Source organism: Vulpes lagopus, chromosome 9, assembly GCF_018345385.1.
Source record: "Vulpes lagopus strain Blue_001 chromosome 9, ASM1834538v1, whole genome shotgun sequence".
Taxonomy (NCBI): Eukaryota; Metazoa; Chordata; class Mammalia; order Carnivora; family Canidae; genus Vulpes; species Vulpes lagopus.
This window is the reverse complement of record NC_054832.1, coordinates 43,661,589-43,682,175: the sequence shown is the minus strand read 5'-3', so window position 1 is coordinate 43,682,175 and position 20,587 is coordinate 43,661,589. Positions and strand designations below refer to the sequence as shown.

General features: G+C 37.0%; 1 protein-coding gene across 2 annotated transcripts in view; it reads left to right on the top strand.

Annotated features, from left to right (window-relative positions):
• SLC26A7 (solute carrier family 26 member 7) overlaps window positions 1–20,587 on the top strand; it is a 120,016-nt gene that overhangs the window by 34,520 nt on the left and 64,909 nt on the right. For both annotated transcript variants that reach the window (XR_005990016.1, XM_041769662.1), the window contains exon 5: window positions 12,993–13,157. Coding sequence is in view for 1 of the 2 variants with exons in the window: in XM_041769662.1 (XP_041625596.1) it covers window positions 12,993–13,157 (165 nt within the window). In the remaining variant the exon portion in view is untranslated. The remainder of the gene's footprint in view (window positions 1–12,992; window positions 13,158–20,587) is intronic.

Below are 20,587 nucleotides of genomic sequence, written 5' to 3'. Positions count from 1 at the left end.
GTCTCTTTTCATAGGAGATATAGTCTAGTGGGGAGAGGGGTAACTGAACATGTCATTATCAAGAAAGAATAATATTACTTTTGGATGAGGAGAGTGAATAAGCAAGCTCCAATATTGTATACATGTATATATGAAGTGTTTGGGTCTGTTCATTATACATCTTGACACCTTATTGGGGTCTTTTTTTTTTTTTTTTTTACTAGTTAAGTAAGTTTTATTATTTATTGATTTTCTAGTACTTTCTAGAGGTATTTTTACTTCTTTACAAATTAATATAACTCGTGATTCCTCTTGTTCAATTGCATTAGATGGTACCTCTGCTATAATGATAAATAATAGTGGAAACAGTAGGGTTTGGGGTTTTTTTTTTTTTTTTTGCCTTTTCTCTAATTTGCTCAAAATGCCATTAAATCTCCATTAAGATGCTAGCCTTGAGAACAGAATGTATATATTTTACCATGTTAATAAATTATTTATTGTTTTATATATTTGTGTATTTAATAGAAATCAGAAAAAGTTTTGAATATTGCTGCAGGCTTTTTCAGCATCTATAGAGATAATCATATGATTCTTTTTCCTCCGGAGTCTATTATGTGTTATATTAATGGGTTTCCTAACATTGAACTGACCTTAAATCACTCAAATAATTCCCACTTGATCATGGTGTATTTTGTTCTTAATGTGGTTTTGGATTCTGTTTATTAATTTTTTTAAGATTTTATTTATTTATTTATTTATTTATTTATTTATTTATTTATTTATTTGAGACAGCGCACAAACAGTAGGAAAGGCAGAGGGAGAAGGAGAAGCAGCCTCCGCATTGATTGTGGAACTGGATGTGGGGGTGGGGGGCCCTGGGAGGGAGTTCCATGCGGGTCTCCCTCCCAGGACCCTAAGATCATGACCTGAGCCCACAGCAGATACTTTACTGACTAAGCCACCCAGGCTCCGTTTATTAATTTTTTATCTAGTACTTTTGCTTCATTTTTCTTCCATGCTAGTGGATTGTAGTTTCTTTTTTTGTGCTCCCTGCATCAGGTCTAGTTATGCATGTTTTACTTTCTTCTCAACCTTTTTTTCCTAGTGTTCTTAAGCGCTTCTAGAGGATCTAGGACTAGAAGGGTTTGTGGAATCCTCCCTTTAAAAATCTCCCGTTGAAGTGATCTGTTTCCTGGTGCTCTTTTTGGTGGTAATTTCTTTTCTTTTTTTCTTTCTTTCTTTCTTTCTTTCTTTCTTTCTTTCTTTCTCTTTCTTTCTCTTTCTTTCTTTCTTCTTTCTTTCTTTCTTTTCTTTTTCTTTCTTTCTTTCTTTCTCCTTTCTTTTTCTTTAAGATTTTATTTATTTATGACAGAGAGAGCACAAGCTGGGGGAGGGACAGAGGGAGAGGGAGAAGCAGACACCCTGCTGAACAGGGAGCCCGCCATGGGGCTCGATCCCATGACCCTGAGATCATGACCTGAGCCAGAGGAGGGCACTTAACCGACTGACCACCCCCCAGACACCCCTGGTGGTAATTTCTTGATAATGTTCTCTGTTTCTTATGAAGCTGTCAGTTGCAGCACTCTGTCTCCAATGTGGTCAAATTTGGTAATCTGTATTTGCCTAGAATAGTATCCTTTTTATTTAGCTTTTCAAATTTATTTTTATGTAGGTCTTTGATTTCTTATGATTTTTAAAGTTTCTTGTTTTAATGTTTTCTGCTTTGACATTTTTTAGTTTTATATTTGTACTTTACTCTTTTTTTCTTGATCAAGTTAGCTAGTAGTTGGTCTATTTTAATTATTTTTTAAAAACTAGGATTTTGAAGCAGTATGTCTACTTTTTTCTATTGCTACCTCTGCTTTTATTTCCTTTTGCTATCTTTTTAGTTTAGTTGTTCTTTTTCTAGTTTTTGAGTTGGGAATTCATTTATTATAATTTAAAAATTTTTATTGATAAATACATTTAGTGAATTTAGTGAATTTTCCCATGCTCATTGCTTGAAATGTTTTCTGTACATTCTGATAATGTTTAACTGTCAATACATTTTAGAAATTCAGCTCTTGTGGGGTGTCTGGGTGGCTTAGTTGGTTAAGCATCTGCCTCTGGCTCAGGTCACGATCCCAGGGTCCTGGGATCAAGCCCCACATAGGGCTCCCTGCCCAGCAGAGAGCCTGCTTCTCCCTCTCCCTCTGCTGCTCCCCCTGCTTGTGTGCTGTCTCCTTCTCTGTCAAATAAATAAATAAAATCTTTAAAAAAATTCAGTACTTTTGGTTTATATTTCCCCTTTCACCCAACAATTATTTAGGAAAAGGTTTTAAATTTCCAAATGAATGGTGCTTTTTGTTTTTCAGTTTTGCCAATAATTCGTTACTGCATTGTGGTCAGAGAGAGCTGTTTGTAATATTTCTACATTTTCTAATTTACTGATGTTTTTCTTGTAACCTAATATATGATCAATTTTTGTGAATGTTTCATGAGCACTTGGGGAGAAGAACGCATAGTCTCTTAGTGTAGAGCTGTAAGTCCTACCTTATTGATTAAGTTATTAAGTTTTCAATATTCTTATTTAATTTTTGTCTACTTGGGCTTTCTTGATGTGTTCCTTATTATAGGCTGTTTTCACCAGAATACAGAGATTTGCCTTGTAGTGGTTTGATTACCTTTTAGGTAAACTGTTTATGTGTACATCATAAACATGAATGCATTCACATATCTCTCATTCATTGTCATTCAGGCAAGGACATAATTCCTGTTTCTCTTCTCCCTTACCATTTTTTTTTATATTGCTAGTATAAAATGCACTTATACAACCACAATAATGTAATGTGATAGGTTTCTATGTTGCAGATTAGATTATGGGCCCTTTAAAAAAGCTTTATTGACGTATAATTGCCATACATAAATTCCACATATTTAGTGTGCAATTTGATGTTTTGACACATGCAGGAAGCCAGCACCACAGTTAAGATAGTGAAAATATCTGTGACTCCCACAATTTTTTCCTTGACACTTGACTTTCTCTTCACTCCTTTAAGACCTCCCGCCTCCCTTCAACCATCAATCACTGTAGATTAGTTTGCATTTTCTAGTTTCATAAAAACAGTGCCCTTCTGGTTTGACTTTCTCATAGCAACCTGAGGATTTCCAATACAGAGCACAGCAGTTATGCATTTGTCTCCTGGTTCTATTCACTCAGACATGTCACATATAAGCATTTAGCTTTTTTCCCCTTTTTCCAATGGGGAAATATATGCCCACTGGATGACATGTTATAATGAGTGAATACTATATTATTTTTTGGCTTGGTTTACTTTCCTCTGTGTAACGTCATTGCTGTTGGTTTTCTAGGTTTTTTTGGTAATGGTTTTGTAACATAGAAAGAACCTCTATAATTAGAACTCAGGCAGTATCTGATTGAAATGGAACTTTCTGGGCTGGGAATCTTTTAGTTTCCACTTGTACCATCTATTTCTAAGGTACATTAAGTGTCTCATTTTGCAAAGAAAGGCTTTCTGCTGGAAGTGATGCAATTTTGTGCTAGTAGCGTTACTTTTCAAAAAAAATTAAAAAGAAACATTTTCTAGCCAAAAAACAGTAGCAGCCAAGAGAGGAATCGCTTGCTTAGTCAGAGCAATGAAGTGTTAATTTTAAGGCAAGGAGGAGCCCTTTAAAATGCCAGTATCAGTAAGCATTTCTGTTGGGGACACAAACACTCAATAAAAGTTAAGTCACTTTTAAAAACCATTGTTCTCTACTCCCTGTAGCTTTTTATTATTCTCATGTTGGGCATTTTGCCCATTCCTTTTTCCAAGAACTGAGAAGGGTCTGGGATTGTCCCCTGCCCATTTACTGCTGGAAGTTTTCCCAAGCTCTACTTTTCTGAAGCGACTATGGGACAAGGCTTCTGCCCTGGAGGACATGGGGATATACAGCTCCTTTGTTTGACAGTTGCACAAGCATGGGGTGTTTAGTGGCAGAGTCTTGTACTATTGTCTGGTGCATTCTGGAAACACATAGGTTTATGTCTTTAGGAATGATAGAAACTGACTGCAGACCCAAATGGATTTTCATTTGCTTTTGGTTTTGTACTAAACATTTTGGGGGTGTATTAAATAGTGGGATCATGACTATAGGAAAGACTTAAGATACAGACTGGTCTACCCTGCCTATTCAACACATCATATACATACTCCTTCCAGAAAAATCATTGACTTCATTCTTCTTGAAGTGCAGGGGGAACATAATCTAAAATTTTTCTTGATGATGTTTGACTATTTCACAACCGTTACACTCAGGAAGTCATTATTTAATATAAATCTTTCTAACTGTATTTGTACCTGGTGAAGCTAAGAAGTAATACACATAAAAGTAGAATTATAACATCCTTAAAATTATAAAAATGAAAATTCTTCAAGTTAAAAATAATGATAATAATATTTAGCATTGTACTATATGCTAAGCTCTGTTCTCATCTTATTGCATATATTGATACCTTAAATCCCATCAACATTTTATGAAATAAATCATTTTGTTGTTCCCATTATACAGGTGAAGGTACTGAAAGGTAAAGTGACTTATTTAGAATCTCGTCATTAGGAACTAGCCAAGTAGGAGTTGGGCTCCAGTGTACAGTCTCCTAACTGCTATGTTAGCAACGTGGCTTTCTAAGCTCATACTTAGGAAGCAAGGAAACACCATCCAGTAACTTCTTTTTTTAAAAAATAAATTTACTTTTTATTGGTGTTCAATTTGTCAGCATACAGAATAACACCCAGTGCTCATCCCGTCAAGTGCCCACCTCAGTGCCCGCCACCCAGTCAACCCCCCACCCTGCCGCCCACCTCCCCTTCCACCACCCCTAGTTCATTTCCCAGAGTTAGTCCCAGTAACTTCTAAGGTCAGGCATTGTGTTGGTTCTTTCTCACACCTGACCTGTTTACTAGCAGCAGCAGCCTGTCGCTAGGCATGACTTGAGTGGGGGGGCAATGGCTTTGGCTGTACACCTGCCATTCTCCAGGCTCTCAACGTCCTCTTCCCTGTCACTTGCATAGTTCTCAAGGCTCAGCTTAAATATAATCACCTCAGAGAAGCCTTCCCTGATATCTCTGAACATGGTTATATGTGGTTCCTCCCACTTCCTTCGGTAAGACATTGCTCATGACTTACATGATAGCACTTCTCAATCTACGGAAATATTTTCCACATATTTACACCCACCTTTCTAGATGGAGTCTCTAGAGTCTCTAGAGCAGAGACTGTTTGTAATTCCAGTAGCTAGTATTTAATAAATGTAAGTTGAATAACTTGAATAAGAAAAAGGTCAATTAAATGTTAATGGTATCACTATGTGAAGCAGCAAAATTAAATTGAGATTTTTTTAAACTTTTATTAATGTACCATTTTCTCCCTTTATCCCTGACCAGAAGATAGGGAATGTGTTTATATTTGTTTAAACTGTAAACAGTTCTTAATGAAAAAAGGAGTGAGAAAATGTATTATAATTTTCTAATTTGGTTATGAATTTTGTCAGAGCTGTCTAGCTGAAATGTGAAGACCTAGTCCGTGAAATTTCCCACCTCTTCCCACAGCCATTCCCCAGCCACCTCCCAGTGAAAAATAAAAATACAGCCACTTCTATGCCCCTGTGTCTTCTAATACCATCATGCTCCAGTCCTCTCATCATCAGCATCATCATTTTCTATAACTGGGGCAGAAAGGAAGGCAGAAAAGTCAAAACATTATCCACCCCTAGCCCTTCTGATTCTCATCACCTCTTGCACTAGAGGCTTTTTTTTTTCCCAGAAAAGTCTGAGAACTGAAAAGATGATGGTGCCCCTTTCAACCATGTAATTCCAAATAAAAATAATTCTTAACCCCAGTGAATGTCTGATACACTTGACAATAAAAAAATCAAATGAAAAATAAACTGTGTTTTCTAAACGTATGTATGATCAGTTTGCCTCTGGATAATCCAACACATGGCTCATTTCTCTTCTCCATTTCTGCCGTGTCCAGTTTAGTTGTTTTGTTTGTTTGTTGGTCCTTTTTCCTTCAGTTACTCCTCTTATCCTGACCTTTTAAATGGCCAGTTGTTCCACATGTTATCATCAGGTTAATCCTTCCAAAGCCCAGCTCTGATTTTTGAGCCAGTGTACAACACACTTCTTGGCAAAATTAGGTGTTTAATAAATGTATGGGAGAGTGATGTCACTCACTCCTGCAAAGCTCTCTTTTCACTACTCTTAAGGTGCTCCACGTGCTGACTTCAAAATGTCTTGCTTTATCTTCTGTTACTCCCTTTAGGCTAGTTGTGCTCCTTCTAAACTAGCATCTCTGCGTCTTCTGAACATATTGCACACTGTCCTGCTTCAAACTCAGATTCTTCCCTCTTTCTGGAACGCTTTCTAATAACTTCTCTCACTTGGATTCCTCCTTAGTGTCATGGTACAAGTTAACCTCTATCCAGCATAATTCTCCCTCTGAAATCTATGGCACGTTTTCTATTCCTCTCTTTTATATGTGCGCACGCTTGTCTTGGTATGGTTATTTACACACGTCATACCTTTGAAGCCCAGCCATCTGAAGCTCCTCTGAGGGTCGCTCTTTGCCCCATGCCCATGTGTGCGGCACTCAGGAACTCGTCATGCACGGAACACGCGATGGGGAGAGATGTTGACTTACCTGAAGATTCTGTGGAAGATGTGGAGGAGGTTTTCTTTTCCTTTCCCTTTTTAAAAACTTTTTGTTTTAGAATAATTTTAGATTTTGGTAAAGTCGCAAAGAGCAGAGTTGCCACCTACCCCATCCACCTACAGTCTCCCTATTATTAACATCTTACATTAGTGTGATATATTAGTCACAGCTGATGAACAAGATTGATTCATTGCTATTAACTAAAGCCCACACGTAGTCTTCAGTGTTCCTTAATTTCACCTAATGTCATTTTTTTTTTGTTCCAGGACCTCATCCAGTACACCACATTACATTTAATTGTCCTATTTCCCTTTAGGCTTCTCTTAGCTGTGAAAAATGTCTGAGACTTTTCTTGTTTTTGATTACCTTGACAGTTTTGAGGACTTCTGGTCAGTATTCTGTAGAATGTCCCTCCATTGGGATTTGTCTGGTATTTTTCTCATGATTAGACTGGGGTTTTGGATTTTTAGGAGGAAGACCAGGGAGGTAGATATAGAGTGACATTCTGATTACATCATATCAGGAGTCTAGACTTATCAATATAACTTATCTTTCTTGATGTTAACCTTCATCACTTGGCTGAACTAGTGTTTGTCAAGTTGCTCCAGTGTAAAGTTTCTCTTTTCCTTTCCTTTCCATACTGTATTCTTTGGAAAGAAGTCAATATGCAGAGCCCACCTTTAAGAGGTAGGAGTTAACCTTAAGTGAGGAGTTGAGGTAAGGAATGGGAAGTGTCTATGTAAATTATTGGAATAATAATTTACACTGCAGATTTCCCAGCTCCCCTACTTTAAAATTGTAATCAATTATTTATATCAATATGGACTCAAGAATATTTTATCCTGTGGGTTAAAATCCAATATTACTTTATTTACGTTGATCCTCAAATTGTTCTAGCTTTGGGCATTGGGAAATCTTTCAGTTGGCTCCTAGGTCCCTCCTGGAGATATCCCTCTGTTTGTTTGTTTTGGGAGCACTTACTCTGTTTCTGGCACTACAAGGTTATCCAGGCTCATAATGTATATTTCCTTCTCTAGTCCTAGAATCAACCATTTCTCTGAGGAGCCTTGGTTTCTTTTATTAGAGAATGGTATTCGAGATCAAGGTCTGGGTGCTAGGTATGCTTCTTGCAAATGGGGAGTCATTGTTTCTAGTCCTCTCTGCTGACAGAGTGAGGAAATAAATGCGGACCTATATCTCTGTTCCTATACGTATCTATTTTTATTTTTTCCTCTAACATACTCTTCCTGTTGTAAAGGACATAACCTTAATGTTATCTGCAAAATCCCTTCATAAAATAGTGTTTTATTGAATAATTGGGGGGTGGGAATTTGGGGAAGAATTCTGCTACCACTCTGAGTTTATATTTTTCAGAACAAACTTAATACATTTTCCAGATTTGTTAGCTTTTAGAAGTAACACAATGAGTAAATGTATTGCACAGTCTGCTAAATGTAAAAAATCAGAGGCAGACTACATATTATCTATCTCGAAACACGAGTCCTCAGATATCCCCAACTCTAAGCCCTTACCACATCAATCATTCTAGCCTCCCCTTACTGGTCTGTAACTTCAACTGTGAGAAACCTGGCTCCCACCATTCACTACCCATCTACTTAATCTTTAATTCCAGTATATATGTATAGTGGTTTCAGAGTTAGCTCCTGTCCCATGGGATAGCTGGACTACAGTGTTTCTTTTTCATCATTGGTTTTACAGACTTTACTCATTTCCAGAGTTATTCACATGAGCGATTTTTTTTTACCACCCCTTTCAGTGAGGTTATTTCATCCATTTAGCTAGTCTGAAAAGTCTATATATTATGTGATGCTATTCGAACGACACTCTGGAAAAGGCAAAATTTATAGAGATAGTAAACACAGCAGTAGTTGTCAGATTCTTTGCCATATTCTGCATTCCATTCTGGGATCTCCTGACCTCCGAATGATTTTTAAAAAAATTTTCATCCATTAAGGTTCACTCTTGTTCTGTAAAGATCTATGGGTTTTGACAAATGCTTATGTTATGTATCCACTATTACAGTATCATACAGAATAGTTTCACCATCCTAGCAAATTCCATGTATTTTTTTCTATTACACATTCTCCCACTCCCAAACCCCTGGCAACTACTGATCTGCTTACTGTCTCTATAGTTTTGCCTTTCCTAGACTATCACATAAATGGAATCATGCAGGATATAGCTTTTTTAGACTGTCTTCATTCATTTACAATATTGGTTTAAGATACATCCATGTCTTTGCATGGCTTGATAGCTCCTTCCCTTTTAGCACTGAAAAGTGTGGAGAAGGGTTTTATATTCTCAATTTTGCAGTGTATAACTTTATAGGTATCCATTTGACATTTTTCATTCTCAAGTTTTCTGGCCACACAGGTTTTTTTTCTTGTTTTTTGTTTTTTTGTTTTGTTTTGTTTTTTGCTGTATCCTCTAGGGAGCATTCTCATCTCCTATTGTTATGAGTGATTTAGCTCTCTTCCCCAAATCTGCATTCGCTTCTCAGTAAAGAACACAAGCTCTTAGCATTTGAATTCCCACTCAAAGAGCTTCTCAGACTACCTTCAGAGCAACACCTACATTGCAGTTCTTTATGTTTTTGGTTAATAATGCCCCCTCCCAGCATCTTCATTTCACCTCTCTTTTAATGGTTTTTAAAGTATGAACCCTATCTTTATCTCTGTATTTTGCAACAATGCTCCACCTGCCCCCCCGTAGGTATTCAGTAAATATTTATTGAACAGACAAATGAATGACTTGGGATAATGTAAAAAAAAAAAAACAGATTGCAAACAAACTGACAAAACCTGAAATACATGCTGTATTGTATCCACTTGGGTAGTATAGTTGTTTACTATGTACTCTTTTCTTTTTTTCACTATTTTAAGGCCGCTTGCAAAAAAAAAAAAAAAAAGCCTGAAATCTGAGATGCATTCAATTTATATAGAACACATGGTGTTTATAGAAACATTACCCAATAGTATCACGCTAGTGAACCTTGATAATGTGTGTCAGAGGTTTTCAGCATTAGCCCAAATCATCAGCTTTACTACAAACAGCTGAACTATATTGATTGTATAAAATTTATTTTCTCATAAAACATTGCATGGCCAAATTTTGGGAGTTGGCTAGCCAGTTTAGAATTATTGTTATCTATATTATTAGCAAAGGGAGCTGAGGTGGCTGTTTATTAAGTCATTAGCTTTAAAAAATCCTAAACATTGGTATAAAATTTAAATACTGGGCCTCCAAGCAAAATAGTCTAGAAGGGTCCTCATTTTACATACTTAAATTCTAAGATAATCTTAGGAGCCACATCCATCTGTGGGGTGCTTCTTGCAAAACCTTTGTTGCATCAGTACTTGCTACCTTCAGGCTGTGCGCATCAATCAGCCTCTGTATTAGGGCGCTAATTTTGATGTGAATAAACTGTTAAAATTTGGGTAGTGGGAAAAGAGGAATTCTTGAATTTCTCTTCTCTTTCCTATTGTTCACTTTTCCTTTTTCCTCCTCCTCTTCCTCTTTCTCCTCCTTAAAATATCTGCCATTGCCTTGGGTTATGGAGAATGTTGTCATCCAGAAAAGAGTAATTTTTCTTCAGTAAAATCTCACATGTTTGCAATCATCCTTCACATACCCAATGGCTTGTATCAGAAATGAGCTCTTAAGGGGCTTGTTGACCTTTCTGAGTCAAGAGTTCTCCATTTTAGGGATTTATCTCTTGCTGGGAAGATTTTTTTTTTTAAAGCATGAAAATGTGTACAAGTAGTATATTACAAAAACACTTTGAGTCTTTGGATAAGTTTTAAGGAGGGTACTTCATCTTTTCTGGTTTCTGTTGTAAGGCAGGTATACGTCTTTTCAATGTATGAAAAGACTGAACTCTTTATATCTTGTACTTTCCTGGACCCTTCCATTTGTAACATTCAGGTTGTGAAGATGACTAGGAAGCTGCTACTAGCAGACAGCGGTTAGCTGGAAGTGGTGGGTAAATGATTTCAGGCTAAGTGACCTTTGTTTCTTGACCATGAAAAATCATTAACTCTTCTAGAAAGTGCTAGAATTTAGGAAACAAGTAATAAACAGAAGATAGAATGGTGATGACTTACACAAGGCCTCTCAAAAGAGGTTGCTTCTTAAAAGAAATGAAGATAAGATTTCTTGGCATAGAGATAAGAACTTTCCAACATTCCACGTTTGCATAAAATTCCATATAGGCAAACAGGTTTCACAATTTCAAAGATTTGGATTGCTTGTAGGCTGCATTTAGCTGAATTGAAAATCCAACTCTCTAGTGTTCATCTGACCCCAGTAATATGCTAATTTTATCCTTAGGGCCTGTAAGAGTTAATGTCATAAGCTGGAATTTACTTTCTAGTAGATAGACACTGGGGGAAAATTGGTTCAATGTTTTTCTTAACTGATTGTGTGTTCAGGATGAAAATCAACAGACTATGAATCAAGAGTTGCCAAGAAGATCAGTGTGTTCCATTTGTACCTATACCATTGATTGCATATTTCCCTCAGGACATTTCTCCTTTGACAAACACACACATAGTTTCTGGAAAGAAATGTTAGTAGCAGAAGCTGCTGCTCTGGCCTCCTATGTTGGCAGAAACAGATTGCCTGATTTCTATGTTGGCAATCCATATTATTTTTTTTATTACATATTGTATAAAAGGGGGCTGCTAAACTGCAAACAATTTCATTTCTTTCTGCAGTGATAAATTCCTTCAAGTTTTCCAGAGTTGGAAAATGAGGTGTGGCCTCTACTATGTTTTCAAAACCGTGGCTGGTTTTTTCCTTACTGGGTGAATATGCACAATACCTCATGATGTTCCTGGTGCATCACATATGTTGCACATTTTACAGGTTCCGAAACCCTTTCTTATATTACTTCATATTCATTTTATAATGATTCTACAGGACAGATAGTGTAGACATCACCTGAATGATTTTAGGTGGCAATGAGGCTCGGAAAATTTCAGTAGGTTTTCTATAGTTACAAAACTAGGATATAGTGGAGCCAGGATTAGAACTTAGGTTTTCAGATATGAGCCCAGGAAACTCTGATGTAAATTCAGAGAATGGTTGCTTTTGGTCACAGGGCCTTGGAATATGATAGAAATGATATATTTTGCAATTTATGCTTTCATGTTACCAGGTAGCACATTATACTTCTCTTTTTCATCAGTGTGAGCTCTTCATAGAAGGAGATCTCATTGCTATTCTTTCCTCAGATTTTTAATAATTAATCTTATTTTCCAGCAGGAATTTTAAGACCCGACCTAAATATTATAATTAACACATTGAGGGAACATATCAACATGACCCACTTTGTTCCCTTTTCCAGTGTGGATACTCATGAATGTCATTTAAGGTCACTTTCAAAACACTGAATTTTATATTTTTCAGTTTCTATGATTGAGTGTACACAGATGTGTTCAGTCAAAGGATGGGCCATCTTCTGAAAGCTCTCTCTGGTGAACAAAGAACACTAACCGTTGCTATATTAATTGTGAGAGAGGAGAGTTTTGATTCTTCTGGTCCATCTTTTGCCCAGCAGAGCTCAATGCACAGCTTCTACTTCAACTTGATACTTTTAAGTCATGACATGGTTTTGCCATAGAGCATGATGCTAGGAATAGCAAGGGACTGTTTAAGGAAAATGAGTTTTCTACTGTTTCCTGGGCTTCTGAATTCATATATCTTTAATCTATCTCTGCCTTTTGCTCTTCTCTACATACAAATAAGTCCTGTTATCTTATTAATATTCGCCATGTAGAGCTACTTGACAGAGTTTCTAGTCAAAAAAGTGTTCCGTTTTCTCAGAATCTGGGAGAAACTCCAGAAATGGCTTTTTTCTTCAATGTTTTTGAGGTTTTAAGCCTACTGGGTGTGGAGTAGTGAATCATGTCCCTCTGAATTTTTTTAATTGAAATATAATAACACAGATTTAATTTTTCCCCAGGGAAAAAATCCCCATATATGAACTGATTTGAGCATATTTCCCCTTTTTGTGACCTATGTATGTGATTAGGAAAAAAGAAAAAAAAAGAAAAGTCCATTTTCAGGGGGAAAAATGTGTTCACTTTAACTGGAGCACTTACACCGTACCCAATGACATTTGAAAACTCTTGGAACCTAGTTATGTTTTCAAGAAGACTCAAGATATTGAATATATAAAATTTAAGGAACCCATTTCACATCAGTTCTTTGTGTCTGTATGAAATGAAAATGAAAACGTGTCAGAAATTAACTCTAGGAACCTTGGGAAATGTCATTTTCCTTTGTCCTCTTAGGTGGCCATGTTTCTGCTACAACTGGGCAGTGCCACATTCCTGCTTACAGAGCCTGTGATTAGTGCGATGACAACTGGGGCTGCCACCCACGTCGTGACTTCACAAGTCAAGTATCTCTTGGGAATGAAAATGCCATATATATCTGGACCGCTTGGATTCTTTTACGTGAGTTTCCCATATGTCTTTGTTCATATATTTGGGAGTGTGTTTCACAAAGTAGAATTTGGTTAATTCTAACACTGAGATTTTTCTATATTAAAGGAACTTAATACAACTTCAGTACAATCTGTAGGATACTTTTAATGAATTTTATGAAACTAATTTAATGAGTTCTATCTACTCATTTTGGAAGCAACTCTTTATAAAAATTGAGTATGATATAATTTGGGGTCATGATTGGAAAAAATAACTGGAATTTTTCTGAGGGCCAGATATGTTGCCAACTTCTAATGGAAGCCATCTATTGGGATTGTGGCCCAAGTTAACTACAGTACAGTCTACCACATTCATTCAGTTTTGTGAATTCTGGTTTGGCTCAAATCACAGGCCTGGGCAAAATTGGTGGCTGGATCCCCAATAGCAGACAATCAGTTATTAAAAGTCACTTGAACCTGAGGGAGGAACCTATGGCCAACTTCAAAATATTATCCTAATAGTACTCTATTGTTTCTGTCTCTTTTTGAAACTGACCTAAAATCTATGACTACTCAGGAAGTCACACCCTGTGGAGCTTTATAAGACAACGAATGTCTTGTTAATAAACTTGAGGGCAACCGAACTTCATTTTACTTAATTTTGTGTAGTAGAGAAGGAAAAAAGATATTTTTCTTCTACTCTTCTAGATTCTGAGCTGAGGACCCTTTCACAAAAAAACAGATTAACAAGAAAAAACCAACAAGTGTATCTCATATACATGGTGGCTAGAATTTGGTCATAAAGATCATCTTCACATAAAACAAAGGAAGAAAGAGTGTGGGGAGCCAAGTTATGGGAAGGTGATTCAATAATCACTTTCTGATTCAATAATTTCTTAATAAAATTTATCAAAGAACTTAGTAAAAATAGATAACTGGATTCTGGCAGAGGGCCTGGAATTGAACTAATGGTTTGTACTTTGATAAGATGGAAAACCTAGTTATTCACTGATTTCTTAGATGCTGTAGTACCATGTGCTCTTCGGAAGGATGTCAGCTAGAACTTACAGAAAAAATATTTCATACACATGCCAACATCACATCCAGGAGTCCTGATGATCCCAGTAGGGCAAATTAAATTTAAAACATCTCCGGTTTTCTCATTGTATCTCGTATCTCATATGCTCCTTGTGTATTTTGTTTCAGTTAGCTGTATATTAATGTTCTTTAAAATAATATGTAAATCTCAATATCCTATTTGAAAACAATAAAATATTTACACAGATTAAAAAAACCTGTAAACAAGGATAAGGTTTACTATGCAGATTTAAGTTGCTCCTTCTCCACTGATAAGACTCTTGTGATTTAGAGTCATCCTTTCCTTTTTGGTACAGATAGGGAGACAACTTACAAGTGGAGATTTCCTTTATGAATGTTAATTTCCCTCACAAAAGGGTAACTTATTCTGTCTTCAGAGCTTCCTTGTGTCTGCTGTTTCTCAAAATAATAAACTGAGGATAATCCTTATGTCAAAGAGACTTATTTTGGGGTGGCATATTCTGAACTCCCACAATATAATGCTGTATTAATGTTTTATAATGACAATATTCCTACCCTCAATTTTCTTAATCCTAAAGACTAAATATTAGTTTAACATAGAAGTACAATAATTTCTTTAACTGCTGATGTTGAGGTGGTTTATGGTGTTTTGCTATTATGCACAGCTTCATGAGTATCTTTGTTATTTGTATGTTATTATCTGCATCACTAATTATTTCATTAGGATAGATTCCTAGTAATGGAATTCCTGGATCAAAGGGGTATACAATTTTTGCCAAATTTCAATCCGAAAAGTTGTGCTAATGAATGTTGCACTCTTACCGTATCACTGTCAACTCAATTATTACTACTTTTAAAATTTGCCATTTGGGTTTGTGAAAGTAGTATTATTTATCTGCTTAAATGTGTGTTTTTCTGAGTAGGTAATGTAGTCAATAAAGATTGGCAACATGGAGCTGGAAGCTGGTTCTGAATTTTTGTTATTTAGGTGATATCCTGCTCAATGATTCATTCATTTTTAAGAGAGCTTAAAACTAAAACAAGAACACTGGAACTGAGCCTGGAGGCAACATAATCCAAGCTCCAGATCAAACAAAAGCAGACCAAAGTAGCTATAAGCCATCAGGTGACTGGTCCAGTTAAGACTTTTGGTGACACCGGGTCTACACAACAGAACCATATCAGCACTAGGTTCTGTCTTGACCTCCTTGAATGGTGTGCTCATCTGTGCTCATGAAGTGTAAGGAAATATGAGCGGGGTACAAAGTAGCCTCTTCAGTCATATTCACATGCACAAATAATCCTCCCTCCTTTTTCTAGTTCTGTTAAAAGAAGCAAGGTAGCCTGATAGGGGAATGTTTCCCTCGTGGCAACATGAATAAAATGCTACATTAAACTGATTTGCGTATGATTTTTCCCCCCATTTTGCTTTCTTGTGAGGAAAACTGCAAGTTACTTAATCTTTACCTTGTCTATCGAATACTGTGTGGCTTTTGGAGGTGAGGGGTTAAGGTCTCACAATGAAATAGAATCAGATTTTAAAATATTTATAGATGACTGACTTTAAATTCACATTATTCAGTCGGTGGAAGTTGCTATGCTTTGTGCTGTTGGAAAATGAAAAAACTTGCTCTTGCTTTTCAGTGTCACAGAGTCCTGCATTGTTTAGGCTGCTAGGTTGGAATAGTGCTTTGATTCTTTGCCAGGATTTCAAAATGATTGCTAATTTTTTAATGTCGAAAATTATGGTGATCTGAGCTTTAGATTAAGAAATAAATTTTGCATCATGCATAGGTTACACTGGGTTATTTGCAAAGTGAGCTTTGGTGTAGTTAGGCTGAAGGATCTGATGATGATAATGTAAAGCTGAACTTGGCCCTGGATCATGGGGGCGGGGGAGGGAGGGTGTGTGTGTGTATGAAGGAACAGAGCTGAGCTCAGCACTGAGGTAGAGAATAGAGGACAAAATGGAGGCCTTGGTCATCAGGTTGGAGAACCCAGAGAAGAGTGAATTGACACATTTTGGGATTTTTCACTTAAAAAAATTTTTTTTTGGATTTTTCGCTTTTTGACTGTGTTTTCTACTTCTGAGCTTTCACAACTGTTAAATCCGTTTCGAAAGCTACTCGGGCTAATGAGAGATAAAGAATATGTAGCTGATTATCTTTGGAACATTAATTAATATCTAGACTATTTGAGACACTTGCACAATGAGCCAGTTACCACTCCTACTTTTCCCAGCTGGAATAGTCATTTTTCTTAAAAGAATTCAAGTTTGGCCGACCGAAATGTCTATTGATTACTTTCGATAGTAGCAATCCTCACTATCAACTGGAGGGGAAACACAGCCTTCTGCATTTGTCTTGTTCTGAGGTCACTGTAGGTTCGGGTCTCTCCTTTCTTCCACTGGGATGATTTCTTCAGAGTCTACTACCTGGGGGGATGCCTGATTCTGTGCATCTAATTCTGTGCATCTAGAGAATCTAATTATCTGGTTTGAGTATCTAAAACCTCCATCCTTTTGGTTGCTCTGGGGTGGTGGGTGCCCTTGCCTCAGCAGAACATTTTAAGAGAGCAGTTTGAATCAAGGTGGTGGCATCTGCTTGGTTTTGCCCTGTCGGTTTATAGAACAGACCTCTGATAGGTCTTAAGAAATAGATGTGCCCTAATGCTTTTCCCCTTTCGACATCTGGCATTTAGATCACATGCCACCAATGCCGGGTGGCTAAGATCAAGTACTTGGGCCGCTGCTTCTTTTCTAGCTGAAAACTTAAGGAGCTCCACCAGATGAGGGCTCTCCCAAGAGTGTTAAAGCCTGCTAAAGCTTTCAGCTGTGTGTCCTTTGAGTGCCTCTCAGAATTTCTAGGGTCTTCATATGCAGATAGATCCCCAGGAACACTGTCCGGATGGGCCTCCATTCCCAAGAAACGTGGATAAAATTAGGCCAAATTCATCTTTTCATTTCGCCTTCCTATATCCCTTCACACATCATGTTTTACTTTTCCCTTTGTTCTGCAGGTTTTATCTCTGTATTAATATGCTTCTAATGAATTTTAAATGATGGCCATTTCTCAATGACCTTTGAAGTATTGCACATTCTTTTTTAGTTACTTATTAGGTAAAAATCAGTTTTTTTTTTTTTCTGAGTTGACTTCTACCTCTGGTGATTTTATTAGGGCTCATATAGTCAGGTAGACACTAATTGATCTGTCTTTTCTTTTCCTTGGAAGAGTGAAAAGGAGAAAGAACTTTAGAATCTTAGAAGCTCAGATTCAGATCATAACCTTGACCTTGATCAAATGACCAAGTCTCTCTGACTTCTGGTTGCCTGTTCCGTAAATTGGTGATAATTATACCTACTGGGATTCATTCCCTGCATGAAATGCCTAGAATATAATAAGTGTTCATTACAAAGAAGACATTATCTTTGTACTAGTAATGCATAGTTGGATATAACAAATTTAAGATTTTTTAAAGTGTTACCTATGTAAGAGATACTTTTATCTATTAATAATAATAGAATAGCAATAAGTGTTTTTCCTGTAATCTCTGGAGGACTCCATCAGATAAACAAAGCTAAACAGTAAAAGTTAGACTTCTTTTTTGCAACTTAGAAAGATGACTTCAAACTTTATAAAAGTTAAAAAAATAACCATATCTGCTATTAGTATGAGCTAGTCATCAGAATTAAAGAAATGGTATGTTTTTTAGTTTATTTTTATTTAAAGATATTTCCATCTATTCAGCTCATCACCTCCAACAGTTAAAAACTCGCTTAACAAATTATAAGCAGTGCTGGAATACATTTCACACTGAGCAGAAGCAATAACAGTACAAAGGTCACTTCCGTCTTGGGATCTGGCTCACTTATTCCTGTCATTCTCAGGATTCAAATATTTGACTGATAGTTGGTTCCACACACAGATTAGGGGGAAAAGTTTAGTTCTTCTCTAGAATAATTTATTTTAAAATTGAGAAATGATGATGTATCCTTTATTAGAAAGGATGTTTCCCCAAAAGGCACAATAAAAATTACAAAAATTCCTAGTTCCTATTAGCACATGTGGGTTTCTTTGAGATGGCGCCAGCCTGTAGCAACATATGATAAATTTGGCGAAGTTAGTTTCACTGGCACGACTTTATGAGTAGTGTTCTAAATAATTATGTACAGTTCTGTACATTAAACCCAAGAGCACAAGGCAAGCTTGGCAATATAGTCAACTACCCTTCTTGGAAGTTTTTATTTCCTTCCTTAAATATGAGGAGTTTCAGGACTGAAGAACAGTTTCATCCCCACCCCCATCCCTCAAGTACTAGCAAGATTTTTCTAGTTTGGATATATCCCTGAAGGCCTCAAAGCAGGAACCGAGAATGTTAATAAAAAGGCATAGGGATGTCAGAAAGAAATCAGAGCCAATGAAACATTTTTTTTTTTTAAATAGAGAATGAGATCACAATTAAATATGTACAAATGAGGTTTATGTGTGGGGAATAAATCTACTTTGAAGACCTAGGCCCCCTGGGAATTCTGAATCAAGAACACGCTTTGGTGGTTTGTGAAAGCCTATGTTTTCTCTGCAGTCATTGTGACATGTCTATTGTGAATTGCAGGGATGTTCAATATACCCTGAAAAATGGACAGAATAAATTGAAGGAGGGAGGAAAGGAATGTTCATCTGCAGCTTGATTCAATCAGTGATGCTTGGGATAGAAAATGTGGCAGGTTTAATTTGGATACGGAACAATTATATGGGAATTTGTAACAAAGGTTACTTTAAAATTCTAAATCAGAGGGCAAATATTTTTGCAACTCAACCATCTTGGGTTAAGCTTTCTCTATCCCCCACAATTCACTGAAAAATGCAGCGCTACAGAATCCATGCTCAAGCAATTCAAATTAAACTGAATTCTAAACAAGGGATGGCCGGATGCCACCTAGGCCATGGCGAGCTTGGTTGTACGTGTTGTGAGTTTCGTGTGCTGTGTTGTTTCTGGTATTTAACACTCCATACTTCCCCTCGTTCACATTTTGGTTGCAGACTTAATTTATCCCTTAAAGCAATAGTGAATGGATTTATTCCCAGTGTGAGAAGCACTTATTGATCAGAAGTTTGCATATAATTATGTGAAAAATAATAGAATGTTGTTTTTTTCTATCTTTTGAAGTTTTGTGTGCATTCATGAAAATACAGCCTAGAGTTATGCTTTCAGCTTTTCCTGTATTTCTCTTGTTTATCTGTTTGCACTATTTTAGTTAGTAGAGGGATTTGAAGAGTTTGAACAATACCGATCCTAAAATGTTTAATGATATGATATGTAGACAAAGTTTATAGGAGACACCAAATTCTTAAGAACAGAGAGAACTAGAACCAACATCAATTTTGGAGGGATCGGATATGGCTTTAGGGATCTCTAAGCGGAATCTATATCTGCTTAGAGTTGGGATACAAATATAATGAGGTTGAAAGTGAGTTGGGGCAGGGAGAGGGCATGTCTGGGCAATTGTAGCTCATGTTTAAAGGCCCCAAGGATGGGAAAGCTGCCTAAAAGAACAAAAGCCAGGGCTGACAGCAGACTTCAACCTCCCCATCTGCTGGATGGGAGAGTTGGACTATGTGTTAGGCTTCAAAACTAGAAATATTTTTTAAAAAGATTTTATTTATGAGAGAGAGAGAGAGAGAGAGAGAATGGGCACGAGCAAGGGTGAGGGACAGGGAGAAAGGAAGAAGTAGACTCCCTGCTGAGCAGGATCCTGGGATCATGACCTGAGCCAAAGGCTGACTCTTAATCTATTGAGCCACTCTGGTGCCCCCAAACCAGAAATCTTCAACAGATTGATGGGGAGATTTGAGGAACAACACATGGCTGGGAAGAGATTAGTATCCATGCATCCTTGATTCAAGAACCACTAGAATAGATTTCCTCAGCAAATATTAACTGACTGCCTCTTAGGCACTGAGGATGTGGTTGAGAAATAATAGCCCTGTTCCCATGGAGTTTTATTGAAATACTGAGGAGGGCATGAAATAGGGCAGGAGGAGACGGACTGATGAATAAGATCATCCCAGATAATGTTAATAAAGGAAGCCAGGTTGTATAATTGAAGGTGGGTAATGGGACAGAGCAAAGGAGGAATGACAATACTGACCTTGTATTAATTGGGAAATTAAATGAGTCACTGCACATAAGATAGCCTAGCGCCTAGACCTGTTAGGTCTCCTACTCTTCTAGAGAGTGATGATACTGAAACAGGTTCTCCCATACTTCATACAAGCTGCTCAAGGTAGCGAAAATTCCTCTCTGTTCAGGGTGGAGAGACAGAGTTGAGGTGAATGCACTGTATGGATGCAAGGAGACTTTAACCAAACATGAATATATCAAGAAAAAACAGTCACGCTCCCT